This window comes from Crocodylus porosus, unplaced genomic scaffold (genome assembly GCF_001723895.1).
Source record: "Crocodylus porosus isolate Cpor-Errol unplaced genomic scaffold, CroPor_comp1, whole genome shotgun sequence".
NCBI classification, from domain to species: domain Eukaryota; kingdom Metazoa; phylum Chordata; order Crocodylia; family Crocodylidae; genus Crocodylus; species Crocodylus porosus.
The window spans coordinates 16,880,696-16,899,228 of record NW_017728912.1 but is presented as its reverse complement, the minus strand read 5'-3'; the positions used below and the strand labels follow the sequence as shown (position 1 = coordinate 16,899,228).

Here is an 18,533-nt window from a genome sequence, read left to right as displayed (position 1 = left end):
CCTCCATGTGAGCTTCTGTGATGATGCAAATTACTTTGAAACAAAGGCAGAGGCATTGTCTCAGTTTTCAGGTGGTCACAGTTGCTTCCTGCTTGGAAAAATATAAAGATTTAAAAAATAGGCTAAAATTTGATATCTTCCATCTGTCAGGTATCCAGATTGTAGCCATATTGGTCTGGAGGAAAAAGCAATCAGGACTCATAGTAGAGATGCTATCTTTTATTAGACCAACAAGAGCTTTGCAAAAAAAATTCTTTAATTGCATGCTTTCAGGCACAAACACCCTTCATCAGGCATTGGAGAAAAGATTGTAAAAGTTCTCCACATTTCCATTGTGATGGTTTTTATATACACTTGTCTATGAGATACTTTTCAGAAAGTTTGCTCTTTTACTTGTATTACAACTAGCATATTTGTGCACGGTTATAAAGGCGAATATTTTATTCGGAATCAGAAAGTGCTTGCTCCATTAGAGAACTTGGATGATAAAACTCACAATTCAGAAACACTGGGACGAGGCCAGATACGTTTGGTTTTATTCGTATGCTGCAAACCTTTTTCGTAACAGAGCTTCACTGAAGTGGAGTGTTCAGAACTTGGTTTGCAATAGCTAATAAAGCAAATGCTGGCCAGATCAATTCCATCCTCAGATGCTTGCTGCTTTTCTTTAAGCAAAACACATCCCACTAACTATTGGCTAAATTTTTATTTCCAGTCTCAGTAAAATTTCTAATCTAAAAATAATTCAAATGGAGTTAAATTTCATTTGGTTTATTTACTGCTAATCAGTTAACATGTAGTGTATATTGGCGGCCTAACGGTAGCAGAAGCCTAGCTAACAGCCTAATGCAATAACTTAAAAACGCCCTTTACAGAACGGCCTCACCCCTCTCCACGTTGCTGCTCACTATGACAACCAGAAGGTGGCGCTGCTGTTGCTGGAGAAAGGTGCCTCTCCCCACGCTACTGCGAAGGTGAGAATTCACATCCTTGACAAGTGCTGGCAACATTACATGGAGAGAAGCAATGGAGTAACTTGAGGACTAGAAAACGAGGCAGGAAAGGAGCTGAGCTTTTCAAAAGCTGAAGCTGTAACTCATAGTTCCAGGTGTGCAGCATGTCCTCTGCTGGCCAGCGACTGGATTTACAACCAACTCCTGCTGCTTATTGAATCTATCAGATAAGCAGTTAGTCTGTGGCCAGCAGGGACAGGGAGAAAAAAATGATAGAACTGCGGCACAAAGCAGCATCAGACTGTTTCTTCTTCTCTGTATGCTGCCTCCTCTCCTTGTTCTTTACAGGAAGCCAGCATTTGAAAGGAAAAGCCTATCTAACCCCCCTGTGTTGAAAGTTTGGGAAAAGATACTGATCCTTTTGCTTCAAATGAACTCCCCTGGTGGAATACTATGGTGGAGTTGGTATTTTACAATAATCTACATTTTCAGGAACTTGGACGTTCCACTGAACTCTGAATTTTACTCCTGATACTATGTTCAAACCCATGCTATGCTTTTGACTTTTGACCCCTGTCCCTCAGCTTGTTCTTGAAAACTATTTGCAATTTTCAGCAGAATGTAAAGTTTCTTCCATATTCAAACCACGTGACCACACCTTATTACTGAACCTTAAGGACTCCTGGTTATCAAATGTGATGTAATTTATTAAGAAATATATGGAAGTTTGCTCTTTGATGTGGACAAGATCACAAGTCCATATGTGATTGTCTGAGTCACTGAGGAGACCTGACTTTATTACTCCCTTGTCTATCCTTAAAAGATCCTATTCTAGCCTTAATGAGGCTGTTTTGTTGCCCGTTGCAGTTAAGTGTCAAACACAAAGAACCTGATTCTCTTCTTAGTGATGTGAATCAAGGGTAAATCTATTAAAGTCAGTGGAGTTACAACTAGTACATAACTCTTGTGAGGGAAAAAAATCTCACCTGAGTGGACTTGGTTAATTGATGACATCCCTTTTTGAAGGTTGGATTCAGTATAATCCAGTACATTACTGAATACTCAAAGCATACTTACACTCTCTGAAAGCAATAAACAATCACCCTACTACAGGGGTTTCAACCTTTTTGGATCAGTATACCCCCGGTGGTCGGACGTGGGGGTGCCCCTGGTTGACAACCCCTGTTCTACTAGGTCACATTCCTTGTAACTGAATAGCAGGGGCTGTTTTTACCTTGTCTCAGTCTTGTGAATGCAATTACATTCTTTGATGTATATGAGTCTCCAAATCCAGTTTTAGTTTTATGAGAAGTAATCTGTAAAATGACTTCTATGTTGCATAAGAATGGAAACCTTTCCTTGAAAATACATGTGCAGAAGTCTGCCTTTTATGGAGCTTATTGCAGGATATGGGGCCATATAATATTTTGTGTTAAATGAAACAAACTCTGAAAGGAATAAAAAAAAAAAACCTATCAGAATTTTTGGTTGGTTTAAAAAGGTTCTCTGTTGTGCAGTTCCTGTGATCTACTGAAACTATCCAGTGATTAAGTGACCTTTTTCAGTGTGGGGCAGGAACTGTGGTTTCCGATGTGCGGATGGGAGAACAGCAATAAAAACCACTACAACAAGATGTTTTCCCCATTTCCCTTCCAAAATCCAATGATATAAATTTAGCCATGATTGTGTGTGCCCTAGCCCTAATTGTGTCATAGTTCTTTGGAAAGAAGATTAATTGACAAGTAGTGGGACACCATTCTCCTTGTGCCAGTGTATTCTGCTTTATTTTAGATAGTTGTTCATGAAAGAGCACCTCTTTGGGCACCTATACATATGCCTGATGCCTGCTCCGATACATGCTAATTAGCACGCATTGGAGCAGACTTGATTAACTTGCAGCTGGGGAGGCACCTCAAGCCGGGGAGCACTGTTAGCTGATCAGGCTTCCAGCTTCAGGGATGCACCGGGTGCTTCCAAGGCTGATCCCAGGCTCCCCTTGCAGGGGCAGTAAGGAATGATGGGAACTGTTGTTCAACCTCACAATCACACCTCCTGCTATGTATGTGTGGAATGGCAGGAAGTGCAGTCATGTGGATTGCACATCAAATCCCATTGTGCCTTTACCTGCATGTTTGGAGGGGTCCATAGTGCAACAAACAAAATGAATCCGCAGATTTACTGAATCCGCTGTAACTTGCCCATCCTTTTCAAGTAATATAATTATTTAATTTATCTGCACACTTACTATCGAAGGGTAGCATTGAGGCAAAGAGCCTAGAGGGATTATTAAAAAAGTTATTTTTAGACGCTTAAGAGATTATATATTTATAGGGATAATGATAAAAGCCACCATTACATAAGAGAGTATACAAATATGAGCAATATGAACTCTTACATGACAGGAGACAAACTAACTATGTACTAGGAGAGGTTAAGGAAAGGTTTATGTATGTATAACTTGGAATCATTGACTCTTCCGTTGAAACATCTGGTACTGGCCACAGTCACAGTCAGGATCCAATCTTAAATGCATTTAATTTAAATCAGTTTATTGAACTTCTGTCTCAGATTTCTTTCATATTCAAGTTAACGCACAGTCCCCCAGCGTCCCAGGACCCTTTGCACCTTCCCAAAAAAACCCTCTCGCAGGGTGGGCGGGATAGCCTTGGCCCAAACTGGCTGCCCCAGCCAAGCAGGGAGGTAGGTGTGCGATAGTGCCCCTCCCTGGCTCCTGGCCTGAGCCACTGCAGGCATGTAGCTGCATTTCTGGAATGAAAACTGAATGTCTGTTCATTTGCTTATCAGTTCAATCTCTGCAGCTCAGACTAATCTGCAAAATGAATTGATTCAGGGTCAAGTTTTTTGACTGTCTGTACTTAGCCCCTGTGTTAAACATCTCTTCAGATATGGTCAGAAATGTCTGAGCAAAAATGTGCTTTCGTCGTTTTCCTTTTCAACGCACCTTCGTATTTTTCCATGCCCTTATTTGAAAAGTGGACATTTCCTTTTTCTTCAATAAATATTTCCTCTCTAAACTGAAAATAGGATTGCAAAGAATGAGAATGTGTCTGCCTGGGGATCAACATCATTCCAGATATTTCTATGAATACTTTTTTCTATCTTCTGCCTTTATAAATGTTAGAAAACACTACTAACATCTGTTAACACATGGTTTTAGAATGGATACACCCCTCTCCACATTGCTGCCAAGAAGAATCAGATGCAGATAGCCACTACTCTATTGAGCTATGGAGCAGAGACCAACATTTTGACCAAGCAGGGAGTGACCCCACTTCATCTGGCTTCTCAAGAGGGCCATGCTGACATGGTGACCCTGCTCCTGGAGAAAGGATCCAATATCCATGTAGCAACAAAGGTAATGCCCACTCACAATTAAGGATAAGCTATTCTGGGGAGGATATCCAATGATATCACCTGCAAAGTGAAATATAAGAATATAGCCAACTGCTTAGAATATTAGCCTCAACTTCACATTCATGTACACATACAAAATATCAAGAGATGGGAAATATGAGGAAGCAGGGACAGGTGGGTGAAGGGCAGCAGTTGAGGGTGGCTGGGGCTGGCGGAAAGAATCATTAGCTTGGCTTGGAATCATAGCATTAACAGCTGTCCTGCATAACCTAGGGGAGGAGCTGCAGCTGTTTGCCATGTCCAGTGGAAAATGATATAACAGCTGGCTCAAACAGAGATGTGGGCTTGACAAAGAAGAAAATAGACAGACCAGGGAAAGGAGCTGTAGAACCAACCATGAACATAGGATTGTAGTACTGCAATCTTGTGATCTCTAGGCTGTCCCTGATATGTTGCCAAAGTGGCACAGGAAATCTGAAGCTTAAATGTAGAATGCTAGGTCCTGTGAGTTATTGGACTGACGTAGTCCTTTGAGGCATGTCATAGAATTGCAGTCCAAAGTAACAAAGTCTAAACCACTGGAGTACTTCTCTCCAAATATATTTCGCCATCCACCCTCCTTGCTGGGATGGAAAGAACTGGTAATGTTTGGCAGAAAGTAACATGGTACTGTAAGCTGAGAAACTAATAAAATAATCATAGTTTCATAGTTTGTAGGGTCGGAAGGGGACTGAGCAGATCATCAAGTCCAACCCCTGCCATGGCAGGAAAGAGTACTGGGGTCAAATGACCCCAGCAAGGTGTTTGTCTAGCTCTGTCTTAAAGACCCCCAGGGTAGGAGCCTGCACCACTTTGCTTGGAAGTTGGTTCCAGATCCTAGCCGCCCTGACAGTGGAGTAGCGCCTCCTGATATCTAATTTGAATCTACCCTCTGCCAGCTTGTGACTATTTCTAGGCACTCCTGATAGTGTTCAGGGGAACAGGGACTCCCCCAATGCCTGCTGGTCCTCTCTGACTAGTTTGTAACAGGCCACTAGATCCCCCTCAGCCTTCTCTTATGGAGACTGAACAGGTTCAGGTCCCGTAGCCTCTCCTCATAAGGCCTGTCCTGCTGACCCTGATCATGCGAATGGCCCTCCTCTGGACCCTCTCCATGTTGTCCACATCCCTCCTGAAGTGCGGTGCCCAGAACTGGACGCAGTACTCCTGCTGTGGCCTGACCAGTGTTGCATAGAGGGGGAGTATCATCTCCTTGGACCTACTTGAGATACATCTGTGGATGCATGACAAGGTGTGGTTGACCTTCCTGACTGTATCCCCACACTGCCTGCCCATATTCATCTTGGCATCAATGATGACTCCTGCCTCTGCACTGACGAGAAGGGAATTCCCCAGCCTGTAGGTATGGTGCCGGTTGTTCCTCCCCAAGTGCATCACCTTGCACTTGTCAGTGTTGAAACCCATCCTGTTCTCATCCACCGACCCCAGTAACCTGTCTAGGTCCAATTGCAGCCTATTCCTCCCTTCTAGTGTGTCCACATCCCCCCCACATCTTAGTGTCATCAGCAAATTTGAACAGGGTGCTTTTTACCCCCTCGTCCAAGTCACTGATGAAGATGTTGAACAGTGTGGGCCTGAAGACTGAGCCCTGGGGGACCCCACTGCCCACATCCCTCCAGGTCGAAAATGACCCATTCACCACCACTCTTTGTGTGCAGCCCTTCAGCCAGTTAGTGACCCATTTGACTGTGTAGGTGTTGATACCACACTCCCCTAGTTTTCTACTGAGAATGAGGTGAGAGAGTGTCGAAGGCCTTCCTAAAGTCCAGGATGTCCACTGGAAAGACTATGTCCTCTGCTACCCCTGCATCTAAGGATTTGACCTGGTCACAGAAGGCCACCAGGTTGGTCTGACATGACCTGCCTCTAATGAACCCATGTTGGTTGCCCCTAAGCATGACCTCCCCTGCTGGTCCCTCGTGGACATGTGCCAGGATAGTTCTCTCCAAAAGCTTACCCAGGATCGAGGTAAGACTAACTGGCCTATAGTTCCCTGGGTCCTCCTTCCTCCCTTTTTTGAAGATGGGAACCCATCATAATGAAACTCACCCAGATCTGTTGGGCTGTCTACAAGAATGCATGCCAGTTCTTTCATAGAAGATCACTTGGTTCCTCAGAAAAGCATGACAGTGGGCACATCTATATGTGCTGTTGATGCAAAGCAATAAACTCCAGCATAGTTTGTGCTGGAGTTTATTGCTCCTGGGTGTCGCATTTACATGTGTGCCCAGGATCGTAGCATGTTGAGCTGGGCAGAACAGCCCTGGCTAGAGGGAGCTTGGGGGATCAGTCTGCCAGCCTGGGGCTGCTCCAACCTGGCTCAATATGCTGCAGAGGGGCTGGCTGGAGCAGGAGGGTAGTCCAGTGTGGAGCTATCCAGCAGGCAGCCTCTGCACTGAAGCACTCTCATACCCCAGCCAGTCCCATCAGCATCTACACACATGCGTTGTGGCGCACTAAGTAATGTTGCCATAGGATAGTACTCGTGTTGATAAGTACTAATCTATGGAGGCGTTTATTAGTTTACAGTAGCCTAATAGGGCTGTATGTATAGACACTGAGACTTTACTGTGGAGCTAATTAGGCAGCTCCTCAGTAAATCTCATGTAGACATACCCAGTAAGTCTTCAAATGATGTAGTTTCATCCAGCTGCATGGTGATGCAGAATATTATATTCTTAAAGTATTGTCCTTGCATCCACAGCTCTCAGGAGTGAAAACTTATTCTCTGGCTTTCTTCTAAAAAATGGGGAGTAAATTGTTTTCCCATCCTCATATTCAGTTCATAAGCTCTTTCCCATTTCCTTGCATGTGATGCAAGGAATGTATGTTAAGCCTAACATTAGCTCTTATTTTAGGGTTGCCTTAATTTTCTTATGGGGCATTTCCTTTATTCTGTCTCCCACCTCTAGCTATTAAGGCTTTTTTTCTCACAGTTGAGGAAGGAGCCCTATCGCCCAAGTAAGGAGGCCATCACATTCACTGGAGGCCTTATAATGTAAATTCCAGATCTTGTAGTTGTAATCTGAAAACATGTATCTGCAGTGACAGCAGATGGCATTTCATTATGGTGAGCTGTTTGTCAGTTTTCTGTGGATAGAGTTCCTGGTTAAATATCTATATTTTAAAATTATAGACAGGATCTCCCAATGAAGGATTCAAAAGTCTTTTTGCCTTTCTGCTAGGGTAACATTACAGTTTTCTTTGCCTTTCTGTTGTAGACTGGACTTACATCTTTACACCTTGCTGCGCAGGAGGATAAAGTGAATGTAGCTGATATACTGACAAAGCATGGAGCAAACCAGGATGCTCAGACAAAGGTAAACCATAAAAAGGAAGCTTCTTCCCAGGTTATCTTTATACAGAAACAGTACACTGAGACTACAGGTTTACTCTTTGTGTTTTGTGTTTTTGTTTATTTTGTTTTAGCTGGGTTACACTCCTTTAATTGTAGCTTGTCACTATGGAAACATCAAGATGGTGAATTTCCTTCTCAAGCAGGGAGCCAATGTCAATGCTAAAACAAAGGTAAAGGATTTTTCATCACTTTTTTTTTAATTTGTTTTGGTGAATTTCCTTCTTGTTAAAAAAAAATAAAATAAAAAAACCCTCAGATACTAAGACACAAGCACTACTATTCCCCTCTCCTTGGGAAATTATACGCTAGTTATGCATTGAAGGTATTGACATCTGATGATATGTGGCTGTGGTAGAATGAGTTGTCTCTACACTCATTTGGGGTGTGTTATTCATTCAAACAAGTCAGATCAATTAACTGCATGTGTGTGTCTGTGCCTGCACATTTGTGGCCATATGTGAAAGGGGATCTGCTTTGTTTTATTTTTCTTTATCTGTTACTTATCACAAGCCCCTGTGAGCTTACTTCTGGCTGACTTGCATGAGTTTTACATCTGTGTAATCAACAGGGCTGTGCAAAGCTTCGGTCCCTGATTTGATTTGGCGGAGATCCGGCCCGATTTGGTGGCCAAATCTCCAAATTGAATCAGAGGACCCGTTAATCTCTCTAAATCAAATTGGAACTCTCTGAATCGATTCGGAGATATTCAAAAAGATCTGGAGATTCAGACATAGAGACAGCTTTAAATACATACCTCAAGGTACCAGGCGGTTCGTGCATTCTGTGATGCTGGGGCGCATGGAGTATCCCACAGAAGTATGGGGGGACTCCCCACCACGCTCGGCAGGAGACCCAGAAGTGGACCAGAAGCACTTCTGGTCCACTTCTGTGTCTGCCGAAGAGTGCGCAGGGGGCCCCACCATGCCCCCGGCTGGGTGACTGGTGCCTCCTGGGTCTGGGGGGGAACCCGCAGTCCCCCTGCAGCCAATCAGTGAGCCAGAGGGGCATGGGGGGGCCCACTTCCAGGTTTGCCACTAAGCATGTGGAGGCCCCCCCACCCGGCACTCCTGTGGGACACTTCATGCGCCCCAGCATCACAGCATTCACAAGCCAGGCTTGGCACCTCAAGGTATGTAGAAAAAACTTTTAAAGCTGTGTCTTTTTACCAAATCGCTGATTCTCTGAATCAGCATCCAATCTTAAGATTCAGATTCAGCTGAATCGAATCTTGGACAGTGATCTGAATAAACCAATTGAATCACTATCCCTGATTCAGGCAGAATCCAAATCAAATAGGGCCCACTTCGCACACCTCTAGTAATCAACTGACTTCAAGTGAGCTACTTCTAATATAAACCAGATCAGAACAAGGCCCAAGATGTGCTATAATGTTGAGAACTCTGTAGCTTCTTAGGATATGCAACTACTGCACTTACGAATTCATGCTGTATCACATGTCATCATGTCAGCATGTGACTTGCACCAGGAGAGGACCCTGGTACTCCAGGCCTTACTTCAGACTGGATTCTTGTCAATAGCCTGTTCTTGGCACTTGGTGTAGTAATATACTTACATGGCTTCCTTTTGGGGTCAGTGACGTTCACTTGAGGGCTCCAGTGTCACGTTTGATGTTTTTGAATTCTGGTCAAAACCACAAAACTGCTTGTGGTTTTGTGAATCACTGATCATTCCTGCTGGCTCTTCTGTCTCCAGCTGCTCACGCATACTCTGAATTCACTCCTGAGACAGGTGTTGCAGCTGAAAACAATGCCAGTGGCAATAGCAATACACAAAAAACCACATTGGTAGACATACAGTTAGAGCATTTCCAGTGTGGTTACTCACAATTGCTGGTACAAACCATATAGGTCTTTAAAAGAACTGGTAAAAACACTTGTAACACCAAAAAAAAATTTTAAAAAAAGAAGCTGATAATCCACATTAACATCAGACAGTGGGAAGTTACCAGAATAGCTACCAACATGATAGCTTCTAGCACTCCCACCTGCAATGTAAAGAAATGAGTATTTGCCTCTTATCTGCTAGGTATCATCATAGGTAGGGACCCCTGGAATTCACAATGGCAGTATACTGTGTGGCAGCTCCTTTAATCTTGGAGTTTCCTCTCCACGCCCCCACCACCTCGACTGGTGGATGGGCCTTGTTGGCCCCGCCACTCACTGCTTGCTTCTGATGGCTGGGAAATGAAAACCACAGTTTTAAATGTGCAGCAAGTGGCCCCTTCGCCAATCAGCAGCAGGGGGCAAAAACCATGGCCTATTTAAAACCTCAGTTTTCACCTCCTCACTGATCAGGGTTGTGCGGCAGGGCCTGTTCACCAATCAGTGGCAGAGAGGGGGACAGACTGATGAACGGACAGATGGATGGAGGTGGACGGGGGAAACTGCAAGATTAAAGGAGCTGCCGCACAGTGCACTTCCGGCACACATTCCAGTGGTCCCTAATCAAAGATCTCAGTGGGGCTTATTGGCTCAGCTTGTGGTGTCGCTTACCCTGTTTATACCATTTGTCTAGAATATACATAGTCGATTTGGCTTGAATAAAAAGAGACTAATTGGAATCAGAATTGGACCCCTTGCCTTTCCAATAACTCATATCTAAGAAAGCCTTAAAATTCCTAACAGTGGAGCCACTAGACTCCTGGCTGGAGTTGCAGCAGACCTGTTAATAATAGTTGGACAGCATGCTGTTGTGGTTCCTTCCTGAGATGGAGAGAGCTTTCAGGATGTTGGGTGGCATGTCCAGTGAAAAAATGATGTGGCCGGACTGAATCCTGTGAGATTGGGCTGATACATAATTAATAACTGTTGCCAATATGAAACACCATGACCTCTAGTAAACCCTTTTTCTATATCATCATTGTTACATGCATGTGTATCCTAAATAGCAGAAGGCTTACTAAAGTACCAAGAGTTATTGTCTCCCATCCAGCCACAGAAAAGATGCACACAATAGTTTGAGGTATACACCAAAGTCCAAAAGATTAGTCTGAGACCTCTAAGGCTTTCATATATAAATGGTCAGATGAAATCAATTTGGTGTTTTCTCCCAGTTTTATTCTCTGTCCTCTTTCAAAGCCAATTGCAGATAATTTTAGAAATGAATTGCCTGACTGGATTCATACAATACTAGCTCAGATCAGCAAGCTGAAGTTGAGTCTGGTTATGTTTCTGTATTGTGTAGCAACAGAATGGATCAGTGGAGCAGATGAATACCCAGAATTAAAGGATGTTTTCTGAAGAGCATGCAAATATGTTTCATTGCTTCTGTGGCATAGCTGGACCTGCTCTAGACAAATCCAAGAGGAACTAAACCAACATGTCTAGTAGAATTTAACAGTTGACTTCTGTAAGAATAAATGGACTTAATCAGTATAAATTAAATTGAATACAAAATTGGCCCAAATGCTGTTAAAAGCAGACTCCTTAAGTACCTTAAAAATGGCCTTGCTTTTCTCCTGATTCACTCTCCAGCCTTGGACATGGCTTCTCTGTTCCTTGTTCCATATATAAAACCAAGATGCCAATGCCCACCTTTGAAGATCATTGGTCTTGTTAGATACTCTACAAGTCAAAATATTGTGAATATTTATGCCTTCAGTAAGTAATAGAAGGACTAGATAAGGCTATGGCCATGTGTAGATGAAACGAGAGGCATGTTTGCATGACGCTTTAAAGGGGGCTAAATACTTTTGCACTACTTTAATGGTGTCGATGGTTGCATGTCTTGGTGGAGTATTGCGCATTAATTCCAGCCACTTTAGGAAATTTAGCGGTGTAATGTGCCTTAAATGACTTGGGGCGCAGGAAACGAAAACTCCTTTGAGAAGTTTTAGTTTGCTGCCCCTACAGCCACAGAGCAAAGCACCGGGCTCTGCGCAGCACCACAGCTCTGCAGGAAGCCCTGCAGGCAGCCTGACAGCAGCCCGGGAAAGCAGGCTCCACCCAAGAAAAACAGCAAGCCTGATCTTTTTTTTTCTTCCTCCCTGGAGCCTGCCTGCCTTCCTGAGCTGCGCAGGGGCCTGGTGTTTCCCTCCACAGCTGCGGTGCTCCCCAGATCCGCCCAAGCTGGGTGCCTGCTGGGGGTGGGGTGGGGGGGCCGCAGCTGCTGTGGAGGGAAGCACCATTGCCCCCACAACAGCTCAGGGACTGCTCTGCCCGTTGGCAGCTCGCCCTCCCCCCCCCGCCCTGTCAGAGAGGCAGGTCAGCCAGCAGGGTGTTTGCACGACATGGGGATTTAATCAGCCCTAAACTGAAGCGGTGTTTTTTAAAACCCACCGCTTTAATTTAGGGTCCCTGTTTGGTCTACACACACCCTATGAGTATGGTTATATCTGTTCCTGAATTGCTGGCATGGAAGGTCTTGAAGGCATAATGACAAATATTTTAATAACTGTCTTTTTTTTTTCTCTCCTCAAAAATAATTGTCACCGATAACAGAATGGCTACACTCCTTTGCACCAAGCTGCTCAGCAAGGCCACACTCATATCATCAATGTTCTTCTCCAGCATGGGGCCAAACCCAATGCCATCACCACAGTAAGTCTGGTGCACTGCCTGAAGCTTGTTTCATCCGACTCCTTTTCTCACTAGAGAGAAAGCATTTCGCTTTGGTGAATGTGCTTCTGTTATAGCTCTTTGCCACATTGGGGAATGTATTTTCCTTTCCTGTGCTCTCTGAGAGCTCTGTTCTCAAGTGAGCCCCGGTCAAGTGTAAAGCTCTTTCCATTGGAGAGAGAGTTTGTGCTTTAAGCTGGCCGCAGGATTAGGGAAGAAGAGTTTCTAAGTGATAATTGCAATTTGGCTGTGTATGGAATATGGGTTGAAGTTTGAGTGCTGGTGCTGCCCAGCAGAGGGGATGCAGCTGCTCTGGGCTTACAGTCAGACACTCAGCCATACAAATAGTATTTTGTAGTGTGACTGTTGTCGTTCAAACTAAGCTAATTCAAGAGGAGTTCATTTGAGTATTGGTAACTCATGCTACTGCTGCAGCAAATACAATACCCCCATCTGAAATATGCCCACTTTGCAGTGAGGACATAGGATAACTCACTTGAGTGCTGAGCATGCTCAAGTGCCCATCATTCTTCCCGTGTGCCCAGGACAGAAGAATGCATAGAATAGCTCAGTTTATTGTTACCCAAAGAACCATGGGATATGACTCTGGCAGTCTGGGCACCACCTGCCGGGGAATATAACACCAGTGAGGATGCAGAAGCTCAAGTATGACTATGCAGTTTAGCCACTTGCGCTTAGGCTAGTTTGACGTGGGCGCTGATGACATCGGCTAACTTCAGTGACACGCTCTCAAACTTTTCGTCACTTGTGTCCAAAATATTTCAGAAAGTTCAGCTCCTAGCAAAAAGCCAATCGTTGTGCTAGCTTTATGTTACGGTGATAGGCACTCTGAAATGAGTGAATTTGACCATATTTGAATATTGTTACTTAAACTGACCATGCTTTATTTGAAATGCAGTACAACCAATATCAGTGGGATAACTGATGGCATAGAGGAGGGGTGTCAAGCTTTGACCACACCTGCTGGATAGATCTGGGCTATATGGCACCTTGCAGGCTGGATCTGGACTCAGTGGGCAAGTGGGAGCAGTAGTGGCCTGGAGGCTATTGCCACACATCACTCAGCCATGGACATGCATCCCCAGCCCGTGTCCTCCATACCCAGGAATTCAGTGATGAGCCCCATCTATACTTCTTCCCCACCTCAAGGAACACTTTGGGCTGAATTCAGTCCATGGACCTTAATTTTGACACCCCTGGTATAAAGTACTTTTTAGTGGAAGTGAGGGTATGACTATCCAACCTGTAAAATAAATAAATGATTGCCTCTCCACCTCCCATGGTACTGTTGGATTAATTAATTTTTTTTCCTTTGACATAAATAGGGCTAATTAATTTTTAGTGATTGCTATAACACTTAGGTAAGTTATGAGATATTTATATATGGGATGTAGCTGTTTATAATTTAAACAAGTGCATTCAAATGTAAAAATTCACCTCATGCACTAAGCTCTACTTTAATATTATTTTGTTCTGTGTTGTACCATGAGCTTTTGTATAAGTCATATATAAGTAATTTTGCTGTTGTGGGCTCGGGGGAATGTGGAAGGGAAGTGGAATGCTTTCTTCCCTAAGGGATCAGTGTACCTACTGCTGGTGTGAATTGTTTCCATCAGGAGTTACACTGTAAAACTTCTTAATACTTTTTAGAGGACTCTCCAAAGTAAACGAGCTTTTGCAAAATAGAGCAGGAACAAAACTCCTACAATCGTAGTGCATCGTGTGTAGTGGAGTTCGACAACTGTAGGGTTAAAGCATCAGCACATTTCTATTAGGAGTAGCATGCAGATGTAAGTGTGTTGTGTTACCATGGCAATCAGGACTATAGTCTTAAAGAAGTTACAAAGACAGACTCAGATGTAACGGTAAAAAGCAGTGATTTTCCTAAGCTGTTCCTTGTTTTGGATGGAAATGCTGGCTCATACGGTGCTGGGAGTGATCTCATTGGATCACATCACAATCCTCCCTCTCATTTCTCTCTCTGTCTCTCTCTGTCTCTTTCTCTCTTCAGAATGGTAACACTGCCTTAGCGATTGCAAGGCGTCTGGGATACATCTCAGTGGTCGATACTCTGAAGGTTGTAACAGAGGAGATCACCACCACCACGACTGTGAGTATTAAATGCATTATAAGGCTTCCATTCTTTTTTCCTAATGCTGTCTCTGCTGTCTTGCTTCAGATGCCCTGTGTGTATGTCCCTTCCTCTTTTTTTTTAAAGTGATTTTCAGCTCTTTTCCCTCCTCTCCCTTTGTATGGGAGTTTCAAATATGCTATGATTTTTGCAGGATATCCACTTAGGCGTATTGCAAGTGTGTAGAGTACCCAGGATTCATAGACCTAGCTAGAGAAATCTAAGATTGCATACACAGAGAAATAAATACTTAGATGTGCAGTATAACTTTTTGAGAGAGAGACTTGAGTTGCAAATCTAAATGTTCCTGCAGTCTGGGAGGAGTTATACAGATTCTGGCTCATTTCTCTGTTTTAATTTTCCACGACCCTGGTTCCTTCTTGTAAATCTCTCCTTATTTGCTCCCTTTCCTCTGTGACACCTGCTGAGGCTCAAATGTTTCAGCACTACCACAGCAAAGTTCTGAATACTTGGGCTGTGCCAGTGATGGAGTGCTGCCAGGCTTTATGATACTTGCTAAGTGGCTCTGAAACACATCTATCGTCATTTCACTGAAATCACTACCAGAGCAAATGGCTTCTGTTTTTCTGTAATGTAGAAGAATCCCTGCTCACATTCCCAACACTGAAACTCCCTGGCATTTCATGAAGAGGATAGGCCAAACAGCAGTGGGATCAGCCAAGGTGGCATGTTTGCTTTTAACCAGAAAGACTGGCTGTGTTCTCCTACCAAGGGCGGAGGGAGCCTCTCTTTCTCTTTGGCCACTTATCACCAGAGTCTACCACTTCTTTGGGACTTAAAAACATAGGTCCTGAAATATATGTATCACTGAAGACAGTAACACTCCTTTACTCCATAACTTTTCCTTACTGCATTTTACCTTGAATCTTTATAAGGATAATGATTATTTTTAAACCTTAAAACTTGATAATATTACAGGCCCCATATAATGAATCCAAAGACTCATGAAAAGATATTACTAAATATTATAACACTGGAGGAGAACCAAAATCTTTTGAGAAGAATGAGGGAAAGGAGTGTTGATGTTAAGTCACATACAGACAGCAGATCCCTACTGAAATGAACTGAGGAAGATGGAACAAACCTGGCATGGCATGATATTATAAATAGAGTGTACTGTGATTTATTAATGAGCTGTCTTTCTTGTCCAAAATTGTATCTAACTCCAGAAGACTCTTAAACAAATGTTTTGCAGATAAATGTTAATTTATTCAATCATATAGTAATATATACAGACTCTTGGTAATTTTCCTGCCAAACTCCTGACTACCACTCTGTAAAGTAGCATATGCAGCCTTTGTTACCGTATTTTTGGCTATCCTTCCAACATTTTCCCTACGTGCTTATTGCACTTCCTTTCCGTTTCTGTAGTACCATTGTGTACCTCAATGGGGCTTCATTCTCTATGCACCACCATACATTACATGAAAGAAAGATATGGCAGATAGCAGGGGCTTCTAGATGAACATTAAGCATTTGTTAAACCTGAATGACTTTGGTCAGAGATAAAAAATGTTTTAGGCATCATGTGGGCAGATTCATCCCTGGTGACTCCAAAAGAAATCAATGGAGTTTGCCAGAAATGAATGACTGTATCCTCAGACCCACTTTGGTGGTGCTTTGCAGGTCATACAGTCTCCTCTCCATCTTCCTGAAAGAGACAATTTGGCTGCTTGAGGAGCTCTTGGAACTGTTGCTCAAAAGGAAGGATAAATTATAGGCACACCCCTCAGTGAAGGGCTCCAGATGGTGAGATTGATACTGCCAGCAGAAAACACAGCACTAAAAAAGGTACATCACACCAGCATTGTCACCATAGCTACTGCATTCTCCAAGGTTATAACAGAATGAGGCATGGATGATGTTAGTCTGGGGCTCTGTTAAGACACTGACATTTAAGATTGTAAAGAATTTGCATTCTTAGAGTCCCATGATCTAACCTGAAACAGTTTAAGTCCATTTTCCTCTTGTTTGTCAGTAGTCTTTGGATGCCAGTGTACCTACAAGAATATAAAGAAATGCTACTGAGAGGAACTTCACCCAATCTTACTTAAATCTAAAAATAAAAACTTAGACAATGTAGTTTGTGTGGGTGGAATAAGTTTGATTTTCTGATACCATCTTTCATTGATTTCAAGACAATGTTTCCCCCCTTATTTAGTGTGAGGGCTGGGGAAAAGTTTGCTGTCTTGGAATTGAGTATGCCTCTGCACTCCCCAACAGCCTTGGGTTCCTGCCACCCCCTGTCTTGCCCTCTCCTCCCCTTCCCTCCATCATCTTCCTCCTGTACTGCTTCTGCCCACTTTCTTTTCCCTGACATTCTTTGCTCCTGTACTGGAAAGCTCTGTCCACTTTGCAACCTGGAATATGGAGCACAACTGCAGTCTGGCCCCACAGCAGCAGGGCTGGCTTTGCACCACTGCTATGGGGCTGGGCTCTGTTCCCCAGGCTGCGGTGGACATGGAGCCAGCCAGCGCTGGAGGAAAGGTAAGTGAAGGGAGGAGGGAGGCAGGGACTCAATGCTGAGGGGAACAGGCACAAGGGAGGGGGGTGGTAAGTGGGGGCAAAGAGGGAGCAAGATGCCTGCCCCCTATTACCTTCCCCTCCTTACCATGTGATACCTTACTGCCTGTCCCCCACTGCCTACCCCATTACTGCCCCTCTCATCACCTGGGGTGGGGGAGGGAGGGGAAGATGCATAAGACCATCCTCCAGTAGTTAGATTTTATACGTGGGAAATTATAACAAATGTATACATTTTCTGTGTATAGAATCTAATTATTGGGAGGTCATCTTAAATTCAGGGTCATCTTGGATCCAGGTAAATGCAGCATTTACCATGCAATTAAGTATGTATGTATTTGTATATGTAGTTAGAGTGAATATATGGATAAGTGACTGTTTATCTGCTGCTGTTCAACACACAGTTGGGATTGAAAGTATAAATTAGATTTATAAATATGCACACAATTTTCTCTACGTAGGCTTTGGGATATTGACCTTATCACTGAGGGTGGATTTCCGAAGTTAAACAGATATCAGCAACCCTGAAAATCAGGCCAGTTAGGTGATTAAGTATGGGCTAGCTATTAAAGTGGGTGTCAAACTTTAGATGTTCATGGTTGAAAATATGAGCTCGTACCTTTCCCAAAGCATTGCTGCATCTCTTTGGAAATTACCAGCACCGTACATAAGTAAAGACAGGCACTTTTTCTGGACAAGTATTACATAAGACTTGTGCTCCCCTACTGAAAGCAATATTGAGAGCCCGCCTAGGTTCTACCTATTCCCTTCACACAATTAGCTTAACTGTATTTTGAGAGTGCCACAGTGAATAAATAAACTATGAGTCTTATACTAATATGTTCGCATATTGGTTCCATTTTTTGGAGTTTAATTTTCCACCTCCCAAAACTACCAAAGCAGAGGGCAAATATTTCATTAAAATAGACTAAATCCCAGCTTGAATTGTGCCTTCTGCACTTAACAGTAAACATTGATTCATACCTACTTGAATGTTCAAGACATGACAAGGTATCTTTTGTCCCTGCAGAGACATGCCTTGTGTTATCCAGACTGTTAGAAAAATAATTGTTTAAATATAACATTTGGAAAATAACTACTAGAACATATCCCCAGTTCTGTATTTGTCTGGCAGTGCCTAATGTTGGCTGTGGATATAGGATCCAGATACCTTGTTCTGGAGGGGAGTGGGGGGAGAGGTACTGTCAGACCAACCATGGCCCTTCCATTTGATAATAGGCAAATTTATTGATATCCAGTGATAACAGAAACAAAGTACAAACAAATGAGCAATTCTATATATCTACCAAATCCTAGGGCTGTCATCAGAGTCAAATTACATCTGGCTAAGACGTGGTCCTCACTCTGAGGCTCTTCCTCAGGTGTCAGATGGCAGCATGTCAGCAATCTAGAGGTGGGATGCCGAGGCCCACAGCCCCCCTCTAGTGAGGTGCATGAGACGGGCTGCTGGGATGCCGTCTGTCCATGGTGGTCTCAGAGACCCTTCCCAGGGG

At 43.5% G+C, this 18,533-nt stretch overlaps 1 protein-coding gene across 11 annotated transcripts in view; it reads left to right on the top strand.

Annotated features, from left to right (window-relative positions):
• The window catches only part of ANK2 (ankyrin 2), a 550,591-nt gene that overhangs the window by 417,056 nt on the left and 115,002 nt on the right, over window positions 1-18,533 (top strand). For all 11 annotated transcript variants that reach the window (XM_019534075.1, XM_019534077.1, XM_019534078.1 and 8 more), the window contains 6 exons: window positions 876-974; window positions 4,132-4,329; window positions 7,610-7,708; window positions 7,818-7,916; window positions 12,207-12,305; window positions 14,356-14,454. In XM_019534075.1, coding sequence (XP_019389620.1) covers window positions 876-974; window positions 4,132-4,329; window positions 7,610-7,708; window positions 7,818-7,916; window positions 12,207-12,305; window positions 14,356-14,454 — 693 coding nt within the window. The remainder of the gene's footprint in view (window positions 1-875; window positions 975-4,131; window positions 4,330-7,609; window positions 7,709-7,817; window positions 7,917-12,206; window positions 12,306-14,355; window positions 14,455-18,533) is intronic.